This window comes from Esox lucius, chromosome 23 (genome assembly GCF_011004845.1).
Source record: "Esox lucius isolate fEsoLuc1 chromosome 23, fEsoLuc1.pri, whole genome shotgun sequence".
Classification (NCBI taxonomy): Eukaryota; Metazoa; Chordata; class Actinopteri; order Esociformes; family Esocidae; genus Esox; species Esox lucius.
Window position 1 is genome coordinate 9728824 of NC_047591.1, and position 19850 is coordinate 9748673.

The following is a 19850-nucleotide window of genomic DNA, read 5'->3' on the forward strand; positions in this document are numbered from 1 at the left end:
TCCACTACAAATAGCATCAAATAAATATCATAAAAAGCAAATGTATGGCTTTTGCCACTGGCTGTTTTAACAGCTTATTTGCCAGTAATAGGCTTAATAGTATATACTAACTACTACTTGGAATAGTCATTAGAATTGAGCAATTGCTAGCGGGACTGAAGACGAACTTTACACTGCCAAAGCTATTTCATTGCACAACAACGTTTGTTTTTCATTCATTCGTGAATGACACTGATACAATAACTATCAATATAGGTGACGATAAGTGACTCGTCATGTGAAAAAACGAGAGAATCATGGAAATCCCTCCTCTATTACTGCGCAAGGGGTTGTGGTATATACCCAAAAAGCAAGCACGGGATCTGTACTACAAAAACACACCAGAAATAGTCGCAATATAGCCGCAAACAGTTTTATTTTAGGCTTACTATAATGAAGCTTTTGAAGCTTGTAGCTAGTGAAGTTTTTGTCTATCCCGAACAAATCCTAAAACATACTTTGTTCTGTCCAAGGCGAGGTTCCCCAGATGGCAGTCCGCGTCTCTAACCACTACACTATTTAACAAGGGCTAGTCAATCAGTCAGTCACCCAATCCGTCAGTAAGAGACTTTTCGCTCTTCTTGGCTGGCTCCACTTGTGCCGTCCAGCAAAAATATGAATTTTCCAATGACTCTCCCTTCACCCCACTCCCTAATCTGCTTTCCAATAGGGACAATGAGACACTACAAGACAGAAACCCCTCCCCACACCTGTAATTTCTGTTATTGAAAGGGTTAGGTAGTGCTGTTTCGAAAAACACAATTAGATGCAACAATAACTGCCGTTTCTAAACCACACCCCCAGGTGGCAGCAGAGACCACACCACCCCACTATGAGAGGGGACCCATCATTAATATCGGAAGGTTACATTCATTTGTTACTTTCACAAGGACAATTTAGAATGATATGAGACAGTAAAGGAAGATTGTGGATTTCCGTTCATTTATCAGAATGCGTGTGCGTGTATGTTTGGTACCTTGCAGTCTCTGGATTTGTCTGGTAAAGCTCTCTGCCTGGTTGGCACTGGCCATGCGTTCATCTTCCAAAAGACCTGGGAACAGAGGAAAGAGGGAGGAGGAGAACATGAAAAGGGGCTGAGAAAAGAAAAAAGTGAATATGTACACATTCAGCTCATATAGTGCATAGGATTCAGCAGAATGGGCCACAGGCAAGAGGGGAGAGACCACGGAATCTCATCCAGTGGGTTGTGAGATGGATAGGAGGAAGGAGGAAGAGAAAAGGGTAACACTTTATTTGGAAAGTCAATCTGTAGACTCTATACATACTGTCTACAGGCTATCAATAACATTAACATTTATGATCTATTAACATTAACTTTAAACCTGATACAATCCATAACTTAAACCCTAAACCTTAGCCATACTGTATATCCATAACTCTTACATCCATAACCCTTACATCCATAACCCTTACATCCATAACCCATACATCCATAACCCATACATCCATAACCCATACATCCATAACCCATACATCCATAACCCATACATCCATAACCCATACATCCATAACCCATACATCCATAACCCTTACATCCATAACCCTTACATCCATAACCCATACATCCATAACCCATACATCCATAACCCTTACATCCATAACCCATACATCCATAACCCATACATCCATAACCCATACATCCATAACCCTTACATCCATAACCCATACATCCATAACCCTTACATCCATAACCCTTACATCCATAACCCATACATCCATAACCCTTACATCCATAACCCTTACATCCATAACCCATACATCCATAACCCTTACATCCATAACCCATACATCCATAACCCTTACATCCATAACCCTTACATCCATAACCCTTACATCCATAACCCATACATCCATAACCCATACATCCATAACCCTTACATCCATAACCCTTACATCCATAACCCATACATCCATAACCCTTACATCCATAACCCTTACATCCATAACCCATACATCCATAACCCTTACATCCATAACCCATACATCAATAACCCTTACATCCATAACCCATACATCCATAACCCTTACAACCCTAAACCTTACCCATACATCCTTACCCATACATCCATAACCCATACATCCATAACCCATACATCCATAACCCTTACATCCATAACCCTTACAACCCTAAACCTTACCCATACATCCATAACCCATACATCCATAACCCATACATCCATAACCCTTACATCCATAACCCTTACAACCCTAAACCTTACCCATACATCCATAACCCTGACACGTATTGTAACAGTAACTCCAACCCCAGTCTACTCTGAAACATCCCGCATACATTTTGTGATATCTGTCACAGGTTTTAAAGATTTCCTTTTCTAACATCTCCTCCAAAGACTGCATGTTGGCATATGCAGCAAGGACTATTGTTTCCAACACAGTATATTACTGAAAATGTTTGGTTTGCTACTACAAAAAGACATGGCAGGCTACCATACATATTACTGCTCTATTGTTGTTTGCAACCATTGATGTTCCTTTAGGATTACATGCAAGAGAACTGGCAAAAATATAATTCAGTGTCTCAAATGGCATTGATCAAAGATCCTGCTTTACATTGGGAACAATGTTCCATTTAGGACTCAGTCGGTGTGCTTTTACTTGGTCTCAACATGGACAAATCCATATTTCTACAGAATGACACTTTCTGCATTATGATGTAACATTCTACAGCAATGTTAACTCCCCATTAAGAACACAACAGAAGGTCAAGACATTCAACAGTTAATGATTAACATGGATTATTGCATCATAATGGGCTGCCCTATAAAAAGGCTGAACAACTGTCTTGTCTATAATTTTTATCACTCAACCATACAGCCAATGCTTTTCTTGCGAACCAGCTTGTTATTTAACTGAGATAATGCATGGACGTTGCCGATCAGCCCGGCCCTCAACCTCCAGGGGCCGGAACATGATCTGCCCGCCTGCCCCCACACCCACTTTGATGGCCTCAGACGGCAGCCTGACCAGCCAAGGAGCCGGAACCAACCCTGATCACTCCTGGGCCTTCAGTGCTCAACCAAGGTCTGACCGTCCAGTTACCCGCTACAGGAGGGTACCATCCCTAGAGGTGTGGAGAATCCAGTCTGATTATCCCCGGACCGGGTCGGCCCGATCAGACATGTCCTCCGGTAGGTCCTCAGAACAGGCTCTCGCCCGCCTCCTTGAGGAGACCATACAAGAGGTGGAATCTCTCCAAAAGCTGAATCATGAGCTGGCAGGGGATGCTAAGAAGTCCCTCTTCCAAAGGCTGAAAACCTACATCAATAAAAAGAGGCACAACAAGGTGGATGTGCTCCCATCTCCGGAGAGCCCCGTTGTGGATCTCCCAGCGGCCAGTAACCCTTGGGTGACCCTCAGCGATGGGCCAGGATGCCTCCGCCTTACCACGGTACTCCCCCGTCCAGCCCAGGAAGTGGGCATGGAGAGAAAAGGCCCTGGAAAGATCTGGGCCCAATCAAGAGCCTTGAATGCCTCAAAACAGGCCCTCGCCAGCATCCCTGAGGAGACTATCCAGGAGTTGATGGATGAGCTGTCCTGGGATATTGAGGACAAACAGGCCAACAAGTCCCCCTGGAAACGTTTTCAGTGCTCCTTCAAGAGGAAGAAGGGCCACACTGCCGACAAAAAGGAAGACGTGACCGCTCAATGCTGCTTTCCCTACCTTCATTTCCTGAGATTGCTCTGCAAATAATTTTCATTTCTGTTAATTCACGAGTAGGAGAGGGGGAGGGAGGAGGAGTGAAGAGGGGAGCGGAGGAGAGGCAAGAGTGGAGAGAGGAGGATAAAAGGGAAGGAGGACAGAGGAGGCAGCAGAGGACGGACTTATATAATGAACAGGGTTTTAGGAGGGATATTTCGTTTTCTACAAACGGTCAAGGACTCTGCCATCCTAGGTATAAGAAGAGGCAGGTCAGGGTACCAGGACAGACTTCTGACTGAGCTGAGGGGGCGGTGACCTACTGTAGGGGGGACAGCCAAGAAAACCCACATGGCAGGAGGAAGTGTTTGGACATTGGACACTTCCCTGAGGCTAGGGAGGGGAAGTTTCTTCAGCAGTATTTTTCGGAGTTTCAACTGTGAGCCAGAAGAACAGGCCCAGTTGTAACGGGCCTGTAAGGGCGATGGTAACGTGATGATCTGTGACGATTGACGAGTTGATTGGACCCGGTACATACCATCGGCTATGCATATAGGACAAACAAAACGGAGGGGGCACGACATTCTATCTGATGGGGCAAGGCCCTTTTAGCCCCCCCCCCCTCCCCCGGTGCTGGGCCTGCAGAGGAATGAGTAGAGCAGGTTAATGTGGTGGAACTCGGGCCGGCTGAACCCCAGGCGGGCCATGGTTTTCTGGAGTTTTTGTTAGCACGTGAAGGGAACCCTCCCAGCATTTAAAAAAAAATTACAAACAAATAAATATCTTAAAAGGTAAATATTGTTGTATTTTTTAATAGGCTAAGCTGTCAAAGGTTTTCTCAAAGCAATTACGTTCTATTTCATATGGGGCGATTAAATGAGGAAAATGTTCAGAAATAGATAAAAATGTCAGTGACAGATAGACAGTCCAAAATGTTGAGAGGAAAAACAACACATCTTTCAACTCCTTCCCCTGAATTGAACTAGAGCTACTTTCTGTCATGTACACACACCCATGTAATGAAACAACATGCCTGGTCTTTTAAATTAATTTGATAACAAGCAAGGTTTAGCCATGCTACCTGATGAAACCAAGAGTCACTGAAATATACAGGAAGAACAGACAAGGGATAACTGGGATTACAGTGTTGGTGATCCCACCTTCTACGGAAACCTAACAGTGAATAAGTAAATAAAATGACTAATGTACTTAGTTAAAAACAGTGAAAGCAGCATATTTTTGGTCCTGGTGGGGTGTGGGAGTAGAACAAAGCTAGGTGTCTATAAGTAATGCCATGGAGCAATTCATTCATATATGTAATTCATATATTGAAAAAATATGGATACAACAGCAGATTTGCGATTATAGCTTAAAGTGATAGACTACAGAGAGAATATTGTGGATGTGAATAGTTTCATTAAACATTTGGGGATTTAAAATACAATATGTGCAACCTAATCCAGGAATTATCATGACTACTGTGTTGATATCTAGGCAACTGCAGGAACACTAAGTACTGAACATGTCATTTAGGGCTGTCCCCGATGAAAACAAGTCTTAGACAATCCACATGTTTTAATACATTGATATCACTGAATATCACTGAACTGCATATCATATAATGTTTTATTAACAACTTTCATGGTAATAAAGTTAATGGAACTTACACCATTTCCACAACATAAAATCTTGTTAAAATTATGATGTTGTAAAAGCAATATCAAATTACAACATGTTAAAATTCACTCCAAGGTAAAATTAAAATAAAAAGCCTGAGTGGAAAGTGGATATGTATTGGACAAATAACTCACTGCATTTGGTAAAAATTACCTCGAATTTTAACTTTACCTCCAATTATAGCTCTCTCCCTAAACCACTAAGGCAGAATTTCTTGAATTGTCAGGTTGTCTGGTTTCCTCATGTATAGCACACATACAGTAAGCTCTCTTCATACAGTAACACACAGCGATTCACCCTGCAGCTCCAAGAAGCTCTCCTCATACAGTAACAAACAGCGATTCACCCTGCAGCTCCAGGAAGTTCTCTTCATACATTGACACACAGCGATTCACCCTGCAGCTCCAAGAAGCTCTCCTCATACAGTAACACAAAGTGACTCACCCTGTAGCTCCAGGAAGCTCTCCTCATGTCGTTGAGACAACTCCCTAGCCTCTTCCAGCTCTAACACCAGCTGCAGAACCTGGGACCTCAACTCCTCCAAGTCCTCTTCTTCTAACACTCCTACTTCCTCCTCTTCCTCCTCCACTTTTTCCTCCTTTTCCTCTCCCTGGTTCTCCTGCTGACCCTTCTCTCCATTCCCCACCTCCACATCCTTCTCTCTCTCCACTTTCGTGTTGTTCTCCTCCATTGACTTCTCTTTGGCTGTTAGCTCGTCCTCCAGTCCAGGCCTCTCTGCCTTCAGGTCACATACGTCATCTGGACAAGCAAAGGATGGAGGTTGGAAGAGAGAGAGAAACATTGCAAGTTATGTAAACAGTTTACTCTTTCTTTCATACAGTGGTCTGTATTGACCTATAAAGTGGGAGCAGACCCAAAGATGGAAGATGAAGTGAGATTCCACACCATAACATTTAGTTCAGTGGAAGTCGATGAACCAGGCAGTCCAGAATGCTTAGTTGTAAAAGGTTTGGTTGAACCATCTTCATGTGCACACTATCCCTGTCGGTTCGTCCTAACTACTGGACTTCATGTGGGACCTCCAGGTGTTTCCTGACAGGAAGTTGAGGTTAAACCCCAACTCTTGTCTAAGAGCCTTTGACCCTAATCCACTGACACCCTTACAAGACATGTTGATTAGGACCTTAAATGCCTTTTTAATTTAAAAAGGTTTACATATTTTTCACCTAAACATCAGAAGACTGCTTCTCAAGATTGTGGAAATCTGACAGTGATGGACAATTACGCTGTTAGTCTGACAAATCTGACATCTCAAAGTCGAACAACAGCATACGAAATCAATTCCTCGTAGCCCAATGATCATGCCCAAATTGTGTTCCTTATATATTAGGGAGCATTTTGTGTTGTGTTTAATGAATTAATGTAACCGGTTTCATCGGTCACCATAGCCTCTGTTTTTTAACAAGCCAAAGAACTCAGTATACAACCAGAATCTCCTTGGCCAAGTAAATTTGCACAGACCTAAAATGTCCCTTCAGTATATTCTAAAACAATGTTTAGTCAGGAAAAGAAAGCACACTCATCTTGAGCCAGAAATGAATAGTTGCTTGAATGCAGCATAAGGTAGAATGCTTGAAAAGACCAGGACAGAACATCGTCCTGGTCTTTAGAGAAATTACATCGAAACCTCAGGCAACTCATCCTTCTGTCGTCCTTTGTTCTGATTTCTGTCTCATTACTACGAGCCAGCGAGAGAAAAAAACAGCCTCTCACCTCCCCTCCCCTCCTGGTACTTACCTCTTGGCCTTTGCTCATTTTCCCTCCCCCGTCCTCTCACCTCCCCTCCCCTCCTGGTACTTACCTCTAGGCCTTTGCTCATTTTCCCTCCCCCGTCCTCTCTTCTCCCCTCCCCTCTTTAACTTTCTCACATTTCTTTCACCTCCCCACTTCCTTTATACCCCACAATCATCCCTCAATTGCTTAGTCCCCTCCTCTCACTCAGATTTCTTCCATTTCCCTCTCACCTTCTTATAGAATCACCTCTTCATCCTCTCCCTCATTCTCTCGCTCTATTTGTTCCATCCTTTCCTTCCTGTGGTGTAGTGGACTGTTGGTCAGTTATTATAATATATTTCAAAGCTGGCCGGTTCCCCTCAGGGGTCAGACAGTCACCTCAAACTTAGTGGCTAAATAAAACTTTCTATTCTCCTCCATCTTACATTTTCATCTCAGTCTTTCTGCTTCCTCTCTTCATCCCTTTAGCTCTCTCTCATGCATGGAGTACATGATAGAAAATGCCCAAATCCTATCAACCAGGGAATATTGCATTCACTTCACCTCCACACCAACCCTCTAGATCTTCCTAATCCTCCTCTTTGAATCATCTCCCCTTATCCCACATAAAAGCAGCTTTCAAGCTATTTAAAGCCCCTCACTGCTCTAAAGATATACTAAAAGGTTGTGTGTTTTCTTAAGAGAGAGATATTTGAAAAAGCCTCGGTTAGAAACAGACTATACATTAACTCTGATATCAGTTGCTGCAGTGCCTTTAGTGCTGGGCTGGCCAACCCTGTTCCCGGAGAGCCACAGTCCTGTAGGTTTTCTCTTCAGCCTAATTTGTGACTAACCTGAGTCTGCTTTTCATCCAACTACTAATTAGAATCAGGTGTGCTGAATAAGAGTTGGAGAGAAAACCTACAGGATGGTGGCTCTCCAGGAACAGGGTTGGCCAGCCCTGCTTTAGTGCATCACTGCTGATGCTGATTCTATATACAGAATGGGGAGAAACAATGGGTTCCAGCTAGCTTACCTTCCGTTGAGGCTGAGGTGGAAGTCTCTCCAACCTTCTGTGCATTGTTTGCATGCAGTTGGTCAATTGATGGGTTCTGATCCCAACCAGATTAACACACTAAAGCTAGTGAAGGTGACTCCCAGCCGAGGAGTACTCGTGATTATGAAGCCCCAACTAGTTATGACTGCAGAGTAAGTTGTGTCACGTGAGCAGCATACGTCCCACCTCCTAGCATAGTTCAGAACTTCCAACCCACAGTTACAGATCCCACAAACACAAACAAAACATTTTTTGTTATGGCGCACACACATTCAGAGGGCTAATCTCCTCACTGACAATGACACATCAAAGAAATGTGCTATACACTGATCAGCCATAACATTATGACCAAATATTGTGTACCGTAGGTCGACATTTTTGAACAGCCCTGACCTGCCGAGGCATGGACTCCATTAGACCTCTGAAAGTGTGCTGTGGTAAGTTACAGACAAGGCCTCCATGAATCAGACCTGTTTGTCCATCCCAAAAATGCTCGATTGGATTGAGATCTGGGGAATTTGGAGGCCAAGACAACACCTTGAACTTGTTGTGTTCCTCAAACTGTTCCTGACAGGGAATACTGTTGCCATGACAGGGTCCACATGGTCTGCAACAATGCTCAGGTAGGTGGTACGTGTCAAAGTAACATTCACATGAATGGCAGGACCCAAGGTTTCCCAGCAAAACAATTCCCAAAGCATTACACCGCCTCCACCGGCTTGCCTTGTTCCCATAGTGCATCCTGGTGCCATGTGTTCTCCAGTTAAGCAACGCACACGCACCCGGCCATCCACATGATGTAAAAGAAAACGTGATTCATCGGACCAGGCCACCTTCTACCATTGCTCCGTGGTCCAGTTCTGATGATCATGTTCCCATTGTAGGCGCGTTGGACAGGGGTCAGTATGGCCACCCTGAGTGGTCTGCGGCTACGCAGCCCCATACGCGACAAAATGCGATGCACTGTGTTTTCTGATACATTTCTATCAGTACCAGCATGAACTTTTTCAGTCTGTTAATTCGGACCCCACGGGCCATCATTCGCTCCTCACGTGCTTCAATGAGCCTTGCATCACAGCTTTTGAAAGAGTTTAACTCTCCACACTAGTTGAATGTAAAAGCTGAATGTAAAAGCTCAGCTCAGGGATGCCATGTTACCATGGAATCAGCTAATGGGGATCCAAATTTAAAAAAACTATTTTCTGCTCCCTATCTCCAGAGAGCCAGATATCTGATGTCAAAACTCTAATCGGAGGCAATACAGAGACAAAGAAGAGTCTCTTTTTGACTTCAGACATACACACCTGGCATTGTGAAAAGTCATGAAACTGACTTTACAGTAACTGACTTTTCGGTAAGAATGCACTCCAGGGTGGTTCCAATTCATCCCCTAGACCCTAATCCCTCTCTTGCACTTATTAGTGACTGTTCAATCTGGAAGAGGAATAGGATCCAAAAACGACTAATGGTGGTGTCAGTGAGAAATCAGCTGGCGTAGGTTTCTAGGATATCCCAATACTGTGTAATGTTACTGATTTTCAAATAAAAAGTTGAACTTTTTGTTCTGAGATCTGGCTTGGGCCCCTTTGCATCAGGGTGAAAATACTGTTAATTTTCCTTTCCCTCTCCTAATCCAGATCAACTCAAATGAAAAACACGACACACTTAACCAGTGCCAGCCTCAGAAAAAGAAACGTTGAAACACAGCACATCAATTATCATCCCAGTTCAATTACTGAAGAATATCTGGAGGCCGTGGTCTGATTTGGATTTCACAGTGATGCCTAAAAGTGGATAAAGGCCAATCTATTTTTAATAAATATCTGGAGCCCAATCTGTGAAAGATGGGATAGGAAGCTACAGGCAATCTCTGTCATTTAGAAGCAATTAGAGAAGACTGAGAGAATGACAGACAGAGAGAGAGAACAAGCGAAAAAAGGTGAAGGGGTAGAAGCTGTTGCTAAGGGGTAGGAGATCAGTGTAAACAACACATACAGACCAAGGACTCACCCACACACAAACACATTCATCTGGGACACAGAAAAGTGATGGAAATGAATGATGACATAGACAGTAGTTAAAGCGGTTAAAGTAATATGAGTCCTTAAACAACAACAGAGACAGGCCTGGTATTCTAAAAGGCCTTAGGAGACTGACCAACAAGATCTGGTCAGATTATGTGTTAAGCATGAAATTGTATCTATTACCTACCTGAGATCAGCAATATGTAGGCCTTATTAATAGCCTTCGCAAATACTGCGGTTTCATTGTCCTTTAGACTTGATAGAATGTTTTTATTGACCTCACTGGTTGCTTTGTTTCCTTTCTTTACCTCATCCCCTTCCTTCCTCTTCCTGCCCGTCCTCCCTCACCACCTGTTTATAATCAACTCCAACATCGTTCTAGTCTGTTCCAAGGCAGACTGATGGAAGGCAGCCAATGATGACGCTATCACATCATTCTCATTACAGGGATCATTTAATTATCAATACATAATCCTCCCTGTGCAGCCCTCCCCTCTCACCCATCATTCTCTCCACTAACCTTCTCTTGCTCTCGACTCTCTTCCTCCCTCCATCCCTTCCGTTTGCCTGTCCTTCCTCTGGGACCGTCCTCTCTCGACCCCCCCCCCCCCCGTCTCTTTTTCCATCTCTCTGGGCCGCTCTTTCACACTCGCCCTTTACCTCGACCATAAACCCGATACCTCGATCCAGACAGAGCTTGACATTGAAATGCTCTTGGCAGGATGAGATTGAGGTTTCACTCTTCTGTCGGATGGAGAACAGAAGCCACAGTTCCAACAGTGGTGTCCTGAGTCACCATACGGACCATTACTTCCATTCTGCAATGCCTTCCACCCCACCAGGCACCACCCAATCCACACTGCACGCGCACACGCATGCTTTTCGATAATCTTACACCTGACCCTCTTCATTTCAAAATCACAAAGATCCTGCCATGGGGGCTGTTTTGGAGATGAACGAAGGGCTGCGATGCCTGGATGAGTCATATGTAGCTCAACACTGCGCAGAAAGCAGCGACTTGGTAACCAGGGCCACACTCCCCTCCCGGCGAACGCACACCTTCCCAAACACCACGTTCGCACAACATTGGCTCACAGAAACATTCCCCTAAAACAGCTTGTTCATGCACTCAAAGAGATACACACCGTTCCTCGAATATATACAATAAAGGAGACTACAGTCTTCAGTCTACACACCCCATCCCATTCCTGTGTTGGTATCATACAAAAAATAGGTTTCTGGCTACAGACGGTATGATTTCAGGGTATGCAGGTAAAAAGAACTACATCAGTTTCACTTTCCCCATAAGAAAAACTCTTCTTAGCATGCTCACTGACCTGGGCTGGCCCTGTCCACTGGGGTGTGAAGCTGATTCAGCCACATTTCACTTCTCTCTGAATAGCAGATTTTACCAAGACACCATCTGTCACACCGAACCCCCCCACAGAAAACAGAGGACTTTTTATAATCAGAGACTTAAAACAGGCGTCACCAACTGCCTCTCTATTCTGATGGCTCCTTTTACCACGTATACTAGAACACTACCTTCCAGTACATTACTTTTAAACAGTAAACAAACACTTACCTGTTCACATGAAGGGACACCCAAGCTAACTCAATTTAACAGTATATGAAACACAAACACACACACACAGTACTCTGGCCTTGATGATAAAAGCCAGTAGACCTTAGGCCAGAGGAGTGCTGGAATACCAATACACTGGTCTCAGTTCTCTGAAGATATTTAGCATCTCTATCTCATTCCTTCATCCCTCCTCCATTTGTAAACCTCTCAGCATCTTCCAGTTCTCTCTCTATGGCCAAATCAGCCCCCATCACTGTGGCAGGGGCACATTTTATTCATGTTTGATACAACGTAGCTAAGAAGCAAAGAAGGGATGGAGAGATAAGGATAGCAAGGGAACCAAATAAGGGATAGACAGATGAAAAAGAGAGGGATGGGAGTACAAGAGAATGAGTAAGCAAGAGTAGAAAGTATTATTCAAATGTAGTATTAATATGTTTACTTGATTATAAAACCTAGGCAAGTCGTTTTCTTCCTGTACGAGGAAGAGAGGATAAATACGAGGGAAATATATCCTACTGGAGCATTCTTGTCTTTATGATTTACTAGAAGATTATGACACACTCGCACACAAACACACACACTCATTAATGTTCGAGTGTTTCAGCAAACACTTATCAAGGTGAAGCAGTGGAAGGTGCAAACTGGCTCAGTTGTATGGTACTACGCAGCAGACAAAAAAACACCCTGGACCAAAGTCACACACTTCTAGACCAGCATGCCTTTTTTGGAGAAGCTAGTGGAGCCCATTACAAAGCCAATGGTTTTTCTGCCACCACGCCTGCCCTGCCTCAAAATGGCACTGTTGTCAAAGAGTTGTGACGGTTTAGGAAACTATGTGATTCCAAATCCCCAGACTTCTGCCCAGGTTGCCTCTGCACTTCACCTGCTTCTAGGAGACAGTCCGCATCCATGACTACAACAGATGAGTATTTGGTCAAATTAAATTCCTTTCGAGGCCTTCTATTTTGGATTCTGTGTATACACTGTGCTTTTAGTAAGACTTGTTTAAATACTTTTCTCCCTGGTTCATTAGTTTGTTAATGAGAGTTGCACACCATTTACTAAAGCTTTGGGGTTTTGGCGGTTATATATTTGCATCTGATATATTTCTAGCATGGGCCTCAGATTGTGATACACTGACCAGGAAAGGGAGTAGTATATTAACGGCCCTATCCATAGGCTGGCTCCAGGCAGATTCGTAGAGACTAGACGAGGGTATAGTGATGTTTGACTTATTGCCTTACATTGGGATGAGCTACACTGTCTCACTTGTACTGTTAGATTAGGGTGACAAGACTTCCCGACTTGCCCGGGATTGTCCCGGTTTCAAGCTGGGTGTCCCGGGTCCAGACAAATATTGTCAAAACACAAAAATGTCCCGGTTTTCCGAAATTCCCTATCAAATTGTCCCGGTTTTCACCACAATAAAAATAATAATAACAATGTTTCCACATACAAGCAAACAACTGCATAGAACTGCGTTGTAAAGCAACAATTCTCAAAGCGCCCACGCTCCACCAACCACAAGCACGCATGATGACCAACAAGCGTGCATAAGTGCATACATGCGCGCGTGCATTAACGCGTGGTTAACAGGAGGGTCCCGGTGTGGGGGTTTGACAATGCGGTCACCCTATGTTAGACATAAGACCACACTCCAGTGACAAAAAGAGAAAAGGGAAGGTGGAGATTAAGTCAACACTGAGTTTGAAGAAAACTTTAGACCCTCAGTTCTCACGACGGTATGCAGCGGACTTCACCTACTGGCAATCTCTCTTAAAGCCACTCATATGATAACCTCCCCTGGGTATCTGTAGCGGGTACGTAAGGGTTGAAGGGGAGAAAGAGCTGAGGGAGTAGAGAAGAAGCACATGGGGTAGGAGGAAACGGACAGACACCAAGGCAAGGCACAAGAGGCGTTGTGTTCGCTGGGGAGAGGACAAACGCAGGCTTTCCTAAGAAATAGGTAACAATCCCAAACCTTGGGAATCGGTCACACACATTTCTGGATGACAGTGGAGAGACAAAAAGGAATAATACAACGGACTCCAACCACTGGGGTTGTTAAACAATCCAAGGAGAGTGAAACGTTGCACTTATAACGCACATGAGGGGGCACCACCTGGGCGTTGCAGGAGTTTGCTGGGAGTAGAGCAACCAGGAAAGGCTGAGAACCAAAGGAATAATAGCCAAAAGCAGGGGCCGAACTAAGGCCGCCTCTCTCCCGTTGTCTTCCTGGGTGAGAGAGGCGATAGACCGCAGTAGAGGACTGTGTTAGGGGGCGGTGAATTCGTGATGGGGGTCTCTGGGGGCTGCAACACATTTAATATCAGTCAGGAGAAGGGTGATGGGGCAGATAGTAGAGACAGGGTGAATGTGGCAGAGGGCCTGATAGGTGTTCTTCAAAGCCAAACCACAGCTGCGTGCGTGGCAGGGTTGTATGTCCGCGCGCGTTTCCGCCAACCTGCAAGTGCGCGCGCACGTAGAACACCAGCACAGCAGGGCTAAAAGACCGAGGGGAGACACTTATGCAAGACGGAGGGGGGAGTTCTAGAAACGACTCCTTTCCCACACTCTCCATTATTTCCTGCCTGTTTCCTTAGAGGCTTGGCAGGCAGTCACATCTCAAGAGTGATTTGCCCGTCAAGTCAGGTAAGGAGAGGGAGAAGGATACGCTCTGTTTGTCATTGTTTGTAAAACGAAGACGAAGGTCGTACGATGACGTCACACTCGGTGACTGGCAGGCGCCGTGCAGGCCGTTTGTGATGACATCACAGTTTATGATGCTGAGGGTGGGTTTGCACGGGTGTGGCGAGAATCTCTGAAGTCATTACATCCCACACTGCAGAAAATCTGATGAAACTTCGGAAATACATGAATGTATTGGATTACATGAATGACTTTAATGTATCTGATTTTATATAACAGACACTTCTAGACAATCCTAAAAGCTTGTGAAGGGGATAGAACGGTTAAATGGAATTGACGGGTACTGAGATAGTGTGTGGTTGGCGGTCAGTCCAAAGAAGGAGCAAGACAGCTGTGTTCCAAACACTTACACTGCCTGTGGAAAATCATTCAGACCCCTTTCACTTCAGTCTTCACAATTTGTTACGTCACGGCCACATAAAATGGATTACATTTATGTTTATCCCCACCAATTAACAAAAAACACCCTATAAAGTCCAAGCAAAAACAGTTTTTATTCATTTTTCTAAAAGTTTTAAAAAATGGAAATATATTATTTACGTAGTATTTGTATATTATTACATAGTATACAAAGTATTCGCTGAATAGACATTTACAGGATGCACCGGAGGTACATTCTGAGTGTCAAAGCAAAGGGTCTGAATACCTATCTAAATGTGATATAGATAGATATATAGATATACATTTTAATACATTCCACCAATGTTTGGTCCATGATAAAAGTAGGCTTACACACATAGGTCAACCAATAAAACCCCTGATCCATGATACAAAATAATGAAATTTAGAGACATGGGATTTAATAAGCTCATGTTCTAATCCTCTTTAAATAAACTTGTCTAAGATAATATTAGCAATTATAGAGTGTTTAACAGTGAAATTAGGGTTGCCCTCTTTGGCTAAACTCTGTTAAAACACGCTTAGGACCCTAATGCATTCACATAAGGCTGATTATATTCTCCCCAAACGAACATTGTTGAAATCAATTAGTGTGCTTCATTCTTGATTCTACAGAGAAATACCAAGAATAATTACAGCAACAGAATAAACTGGGCTGTCAGCACACAGAACGAACTACACACACATAGCTTGCACCAACACAGAGTTGCAATAAAGTAGCTTCGAAGATGACTTTAATACAGAGATCTCCCAGGAGTCAAGAGCTTGCTATGCCCAAGTCAAGTCCTTTAGAAGAGTCAACCAATACCACTAACAACTAGAGCTATTATGGCAAACGTACAACAGTAATAGCCCCGTAGACTCCTATACTGGCTAACTCACTTTATATTGAGGAGAAAATCAACTCAGAGAGCGCTAGCTAACACCAGAAATTCACCTCTACCTCTTAAAAACGACAGCACTTTATAGGCCTTGTTAAAACTACAACACTGTATGACCAGACCTTATAGGCCTTGTTAAAACTACAACACTGTATGACCAGACCTTATAGGCCTTGTTAAAACTACAACACTGTATGACCAGACCTTATAGGCCTTGTTAAAACTACAACACTGTATGACCAGACCTTATGGGCCTTGTTAAAACTACAACACTGTATGACCAGACCTTATGGGCCTTGTTAAAACTACAACACTGCATGACCTCTACCTCTCAAACACTACAACACTATCAGACCTTTAAGTTTTAAACACTACAAGACAATATGACCTGTACATGTTAAAACAAGACTATGACCTGTACCTCATAAAAACTAAAAACTATGACCTGTTGCAAACCACCCACGCCTTCCAGTACCTCATCTCTAATGCAGTCTGCTGATTAACATAAATAATCACACAAATGGTCAGACTATGTCTTCATGGCCAAACAATCAGTAGGGTTACGATCAGTTGTATGTGTAACATAGGCCGGATTCATACAAAGGTTATGGTTCACAACAGATGCAAGGCTGAATTTCCCCTGAGGATGTAAAAGCTGAGAGAATGTGGAGCCCAGCATTCACATGTATATTTCTTTTAAATAATTGATCACACGCGCCTTTCCAGAACTACTTACAGTAGTGAGTGCATGCTTTTACGATTCAGAAGGGTAGTATGACATTTTAATAATGTCAGGGTCATGAATATAATATTCACAGAGTTTGGTGATCCAGACAGCTAGCTGGAAGACTTCCCTGAACAGTATCCCTGTGGCAGGACGGCTGGCTGTCACTTACTGCCTTTGGGACAAAGCATGCCATGATCTATCGGTTACTCCGACTGTTCTGGGACATTGATTGCTGATTGATTGCTGCCTGCCCGCCCGCCCGCGCGCACACACACACACGTAGCTGTTTATCCTGTACCCTTACCAACACACATACCATTAATTATACTAAAAATAAGGGATACATAACTCTGTTGTAGCAACAAACACACTAACCTGCAGGTTCTATTACCTCCTCAATGACCGGTGGCAAGCGCAGACCATCCATGGTTGCCTGGGCAACTCACACCCGAAAGGAATAGGGGGAGGAGTCGTCCACGTCCGGAACAGAGGCTCTCTTTTACTGCAGAGGTGCAGCGACAGGCAAGCAGAGGAGGATCGGAGCAGAGATGACTGCAGGAGAATGACACAGCTGATGCCCAGGAAAGCTCCTCACGCCCCGGGGAGACTCAGCGGCAGCAGGCCTTCCATCGTTTCGCCCCGGACAGCTGAGAGAATTAAACAGCAAGGAACAGCGGACTGAGATGAACACTAAGATGAACGGGGTGACGATCGCTACAGTGCTCTCTGTAGATGTGCTCTCCCTCACAAACCCCGTCATCTGAGTTGCTGCGAGATAGCACCGTCCTTCACAGCCTCCATCGTTTTGATTTGTCTCAGTCGTATCTTCTGTTTACTTACACTGTTACTTTATAACCCCGTCCTCTCAGTTTCTCTCTCACTGTGTACCACTTATTAAACGTCGCTCTCGTTTACACGGATGGTCCCTCTAATGTCTACTTTCCGTCCTTGGTCTGGATGTCTAGTTGATAGTCATGCTTTTGCATCCCATCTCGCCCTCTCCCTGTTTCCCATTTTCTGCTCGTTCCAACAACACAGACCAAATGATAGATGGTAGACAGAATGCCTATTATACATACCCACAATTGCAAATATTAGATACAGACACACACACACACACACACATATACGTATTTTACCTTTAATGAGAGACAGACCTTGGAGCTGTGGACAGCTTATTCTCCTGCAGCTTGTGACTAATTTCCCCTCTGTCATTCACTCCTCCCTATTTCCCCCACTCCCTTCCTTCCCCCCTCCCTTTGCTGTGCTGAGGAAGGGCACCGGGGGAGTGAGGAAGGGCACCGGGGGAGTGAGGAAGGGCACCGGGGGAGTGAGGAAGGGCACCGGGGGAGTGAGGACGGGCACCGGGGGAGGGAGGAAGGGCACCGGGGGAGTGAGGACGGGCACAGGGGGAGTGAGGACGGGCACAGGGGGAGGGAGGAAGGGCACCGGGGGAGTGAGGAAGGGCACCGGGGGAGTGAGGAAGGGCACCGGGGAGTGAGGACGGGCACAGGGGGAGTGAGGACGGGTACAGGGGTATTTTACACAATTTGGAAAAAAACTCAATGTATTTGTAAGCTTCTCTCTTGTGTTACAAGGACCTTCAAAATTCAGAATGGCATCTAATGGAATGAAAGGAGGGTACTTGTCTGTGCACATTGTTTCCAACAGATGGAAACAGTACTTACATGTTCTGAGCTTTGACGCTGAGCAAAGATGTCAAGGAGTAACAAATGGTGTGACACTCGACCGTACACGACTCACAAGCAGGATTTTTATTTATTTATTAAAGAAAAAAACGGAACAGTGCCGAGAATACAGCATCATACGAATTGCCGTGGAGAGGTTGCTAGGCAACCAAGTCCACTTGTTTGCACCATAACAGGCTACTCATAGTGTTCAAACTAAAAAACTTTAAAAAACTGAGGTGAAAAGTTTAATATATTTTATACTCCAATATGCATTACTAGATAGACTGTTTAAATAATGTTTCAGGAAAAATTACAACGTTGAGGATATGTTGGATCGCAACCAGAACCTTGCCTTGTGAGATCGCTCCACGGGCGGCGTAAGAATACCAGAACCGGAACCAGTGAACCTGATTTGGTCACTGTGACTGCAGTGGTTAAATGTATCCCTGTGCAACACTGCAGCAGAAGTTACATAAGGCTGCCTCCCAGAGGACCACTGAGACTTACTGTGTATGAAGAAAGAGGGGGAATATATAATCAGCGTTATAACAGAGGATGTACAAAGAGTTGCATAAGCTAGCAACACCGGTGTTGCTCCCACCGTGTAACAAGTAGCAGAGATTCGGCTGTTCGCTCCTTTGGGACTCGCTGTGAATGCCTTATCATCATCATCACCTGGAGGAGGTACTGGGGGTTGCACAGTCTTTTAATACTTACAGTGGATATAAAAACTCTACACACCCCTGTTAAAAAAAACCAGGTTCTTGTGATGTAAAAGAATGAGATTGATAAATCATGTCAGAACTTTTTCCACCTTTAATGAGACCTATTACGTGAACAATTCAATTGAAAAACAAAAATCTTTGAGGAAAAAAAAAAAACAATAACATGGTTGCATAAGTGTGCACACCCTTAAACTAATACTTTGTTGAAGCACCTTTTGATTTTATTACAGCACTATATTTTGGGGTAGGAGTCTATTAGCATGGCTCATCCTGACATGGCAATATTTGCCCACTCTTCTTTGCAAAAGTGCTCCAAATCTGTCAGATTGCAAGGACATCTCCTGTGCACAGCCCTCTTGAGATCACCCCACAGCTGTTCTATTGGATTCAGGTCTGCGCTCTGGCTGGGCCATTCCATAACGTTAATCTTCTTCTGGTGAAGCCATGATTTTGTGGATTTGGACATGTGCTTTGGGTCATTGTCGTGCTGAAAGGTGAACTTCCACTTCATCTTCAGCTTTCTAACAGACGCCTGGAGGTTCTGTGCCAAAATTGCCTGGTATATGGAACTGTTCATAATTCCCTCCACCCTGACTAAGGCCCTGGTTCCAGCTGAAGAAAAACAGCCCAAAAGCATGATGCTGCCACCACCATGCTTCACTGGGGGTATGGTGTTCTTTGGGTGATGTTCAGTGTTGTTTTTGCACCAAACATACCTTTTGGAATTATGGCCACAAAGTTTAACCTGGGTTTCATCAGACTATAACACATTTTCCCACATGCTTTTGGGGGACTTTGTTTGTTTTTGTAAACTTCAGCCAGCTTGGATGTTTTTGTTACTAAGAAAAGGCTTCAGTCTTGCCACCTTACCCCATAGCCCATTCATATGAAGAATACGGGAGATTGTTGTCACATGTAGC

At 44.2% G+C, this 19850-nt stretch overlaps 1 protein-coding gene across 7 annotated transcripts in view; it reads right to left on the reverse strand.

Moving 5' to 3' along the window:
* Positions 1-17766, reverse strand: part of LOC105027831 (coiled-coil domain-containing protein 136) — a 28740-nt gene extending 10974 nt beyond the window's left edge. For 3 of the 7 annotated variants that reach the window (XR_002195999.2, XM_010900123.4, XM_010900122.3), the window contains exons 1-4: positions 17654-17766; positions 16890-17161; positions 5840-6154; positions 1016-1090 (exon numbers count right to left, since the gene is read on the reverse strand). Coding sequence is in view for 6 of the 7 variants with exons in the window: in XM_010900123.4 (XP_010898425.2) it covers positions 1016-1090; positions 5840-6154; positions 16890-16941 (442 nt within the window). In the remaining variant the exon portion in view is untranslated. Of the gene's footprint in view, positions 1-1015; positions 1091-5839; positions 6155-7380; positions 7403-10730; positions 10804-16889; positions 17602-17653 lie in introns of those variants that run through there. The other 4 variants (XM_010900126.3, XM_034290096.1, XM_010900124.4 and 1 more) reach the window with 4 other exon arrangements.
* Between the last annotated feature and the right edge of the window lie 2084 nt (positions 17767-19850).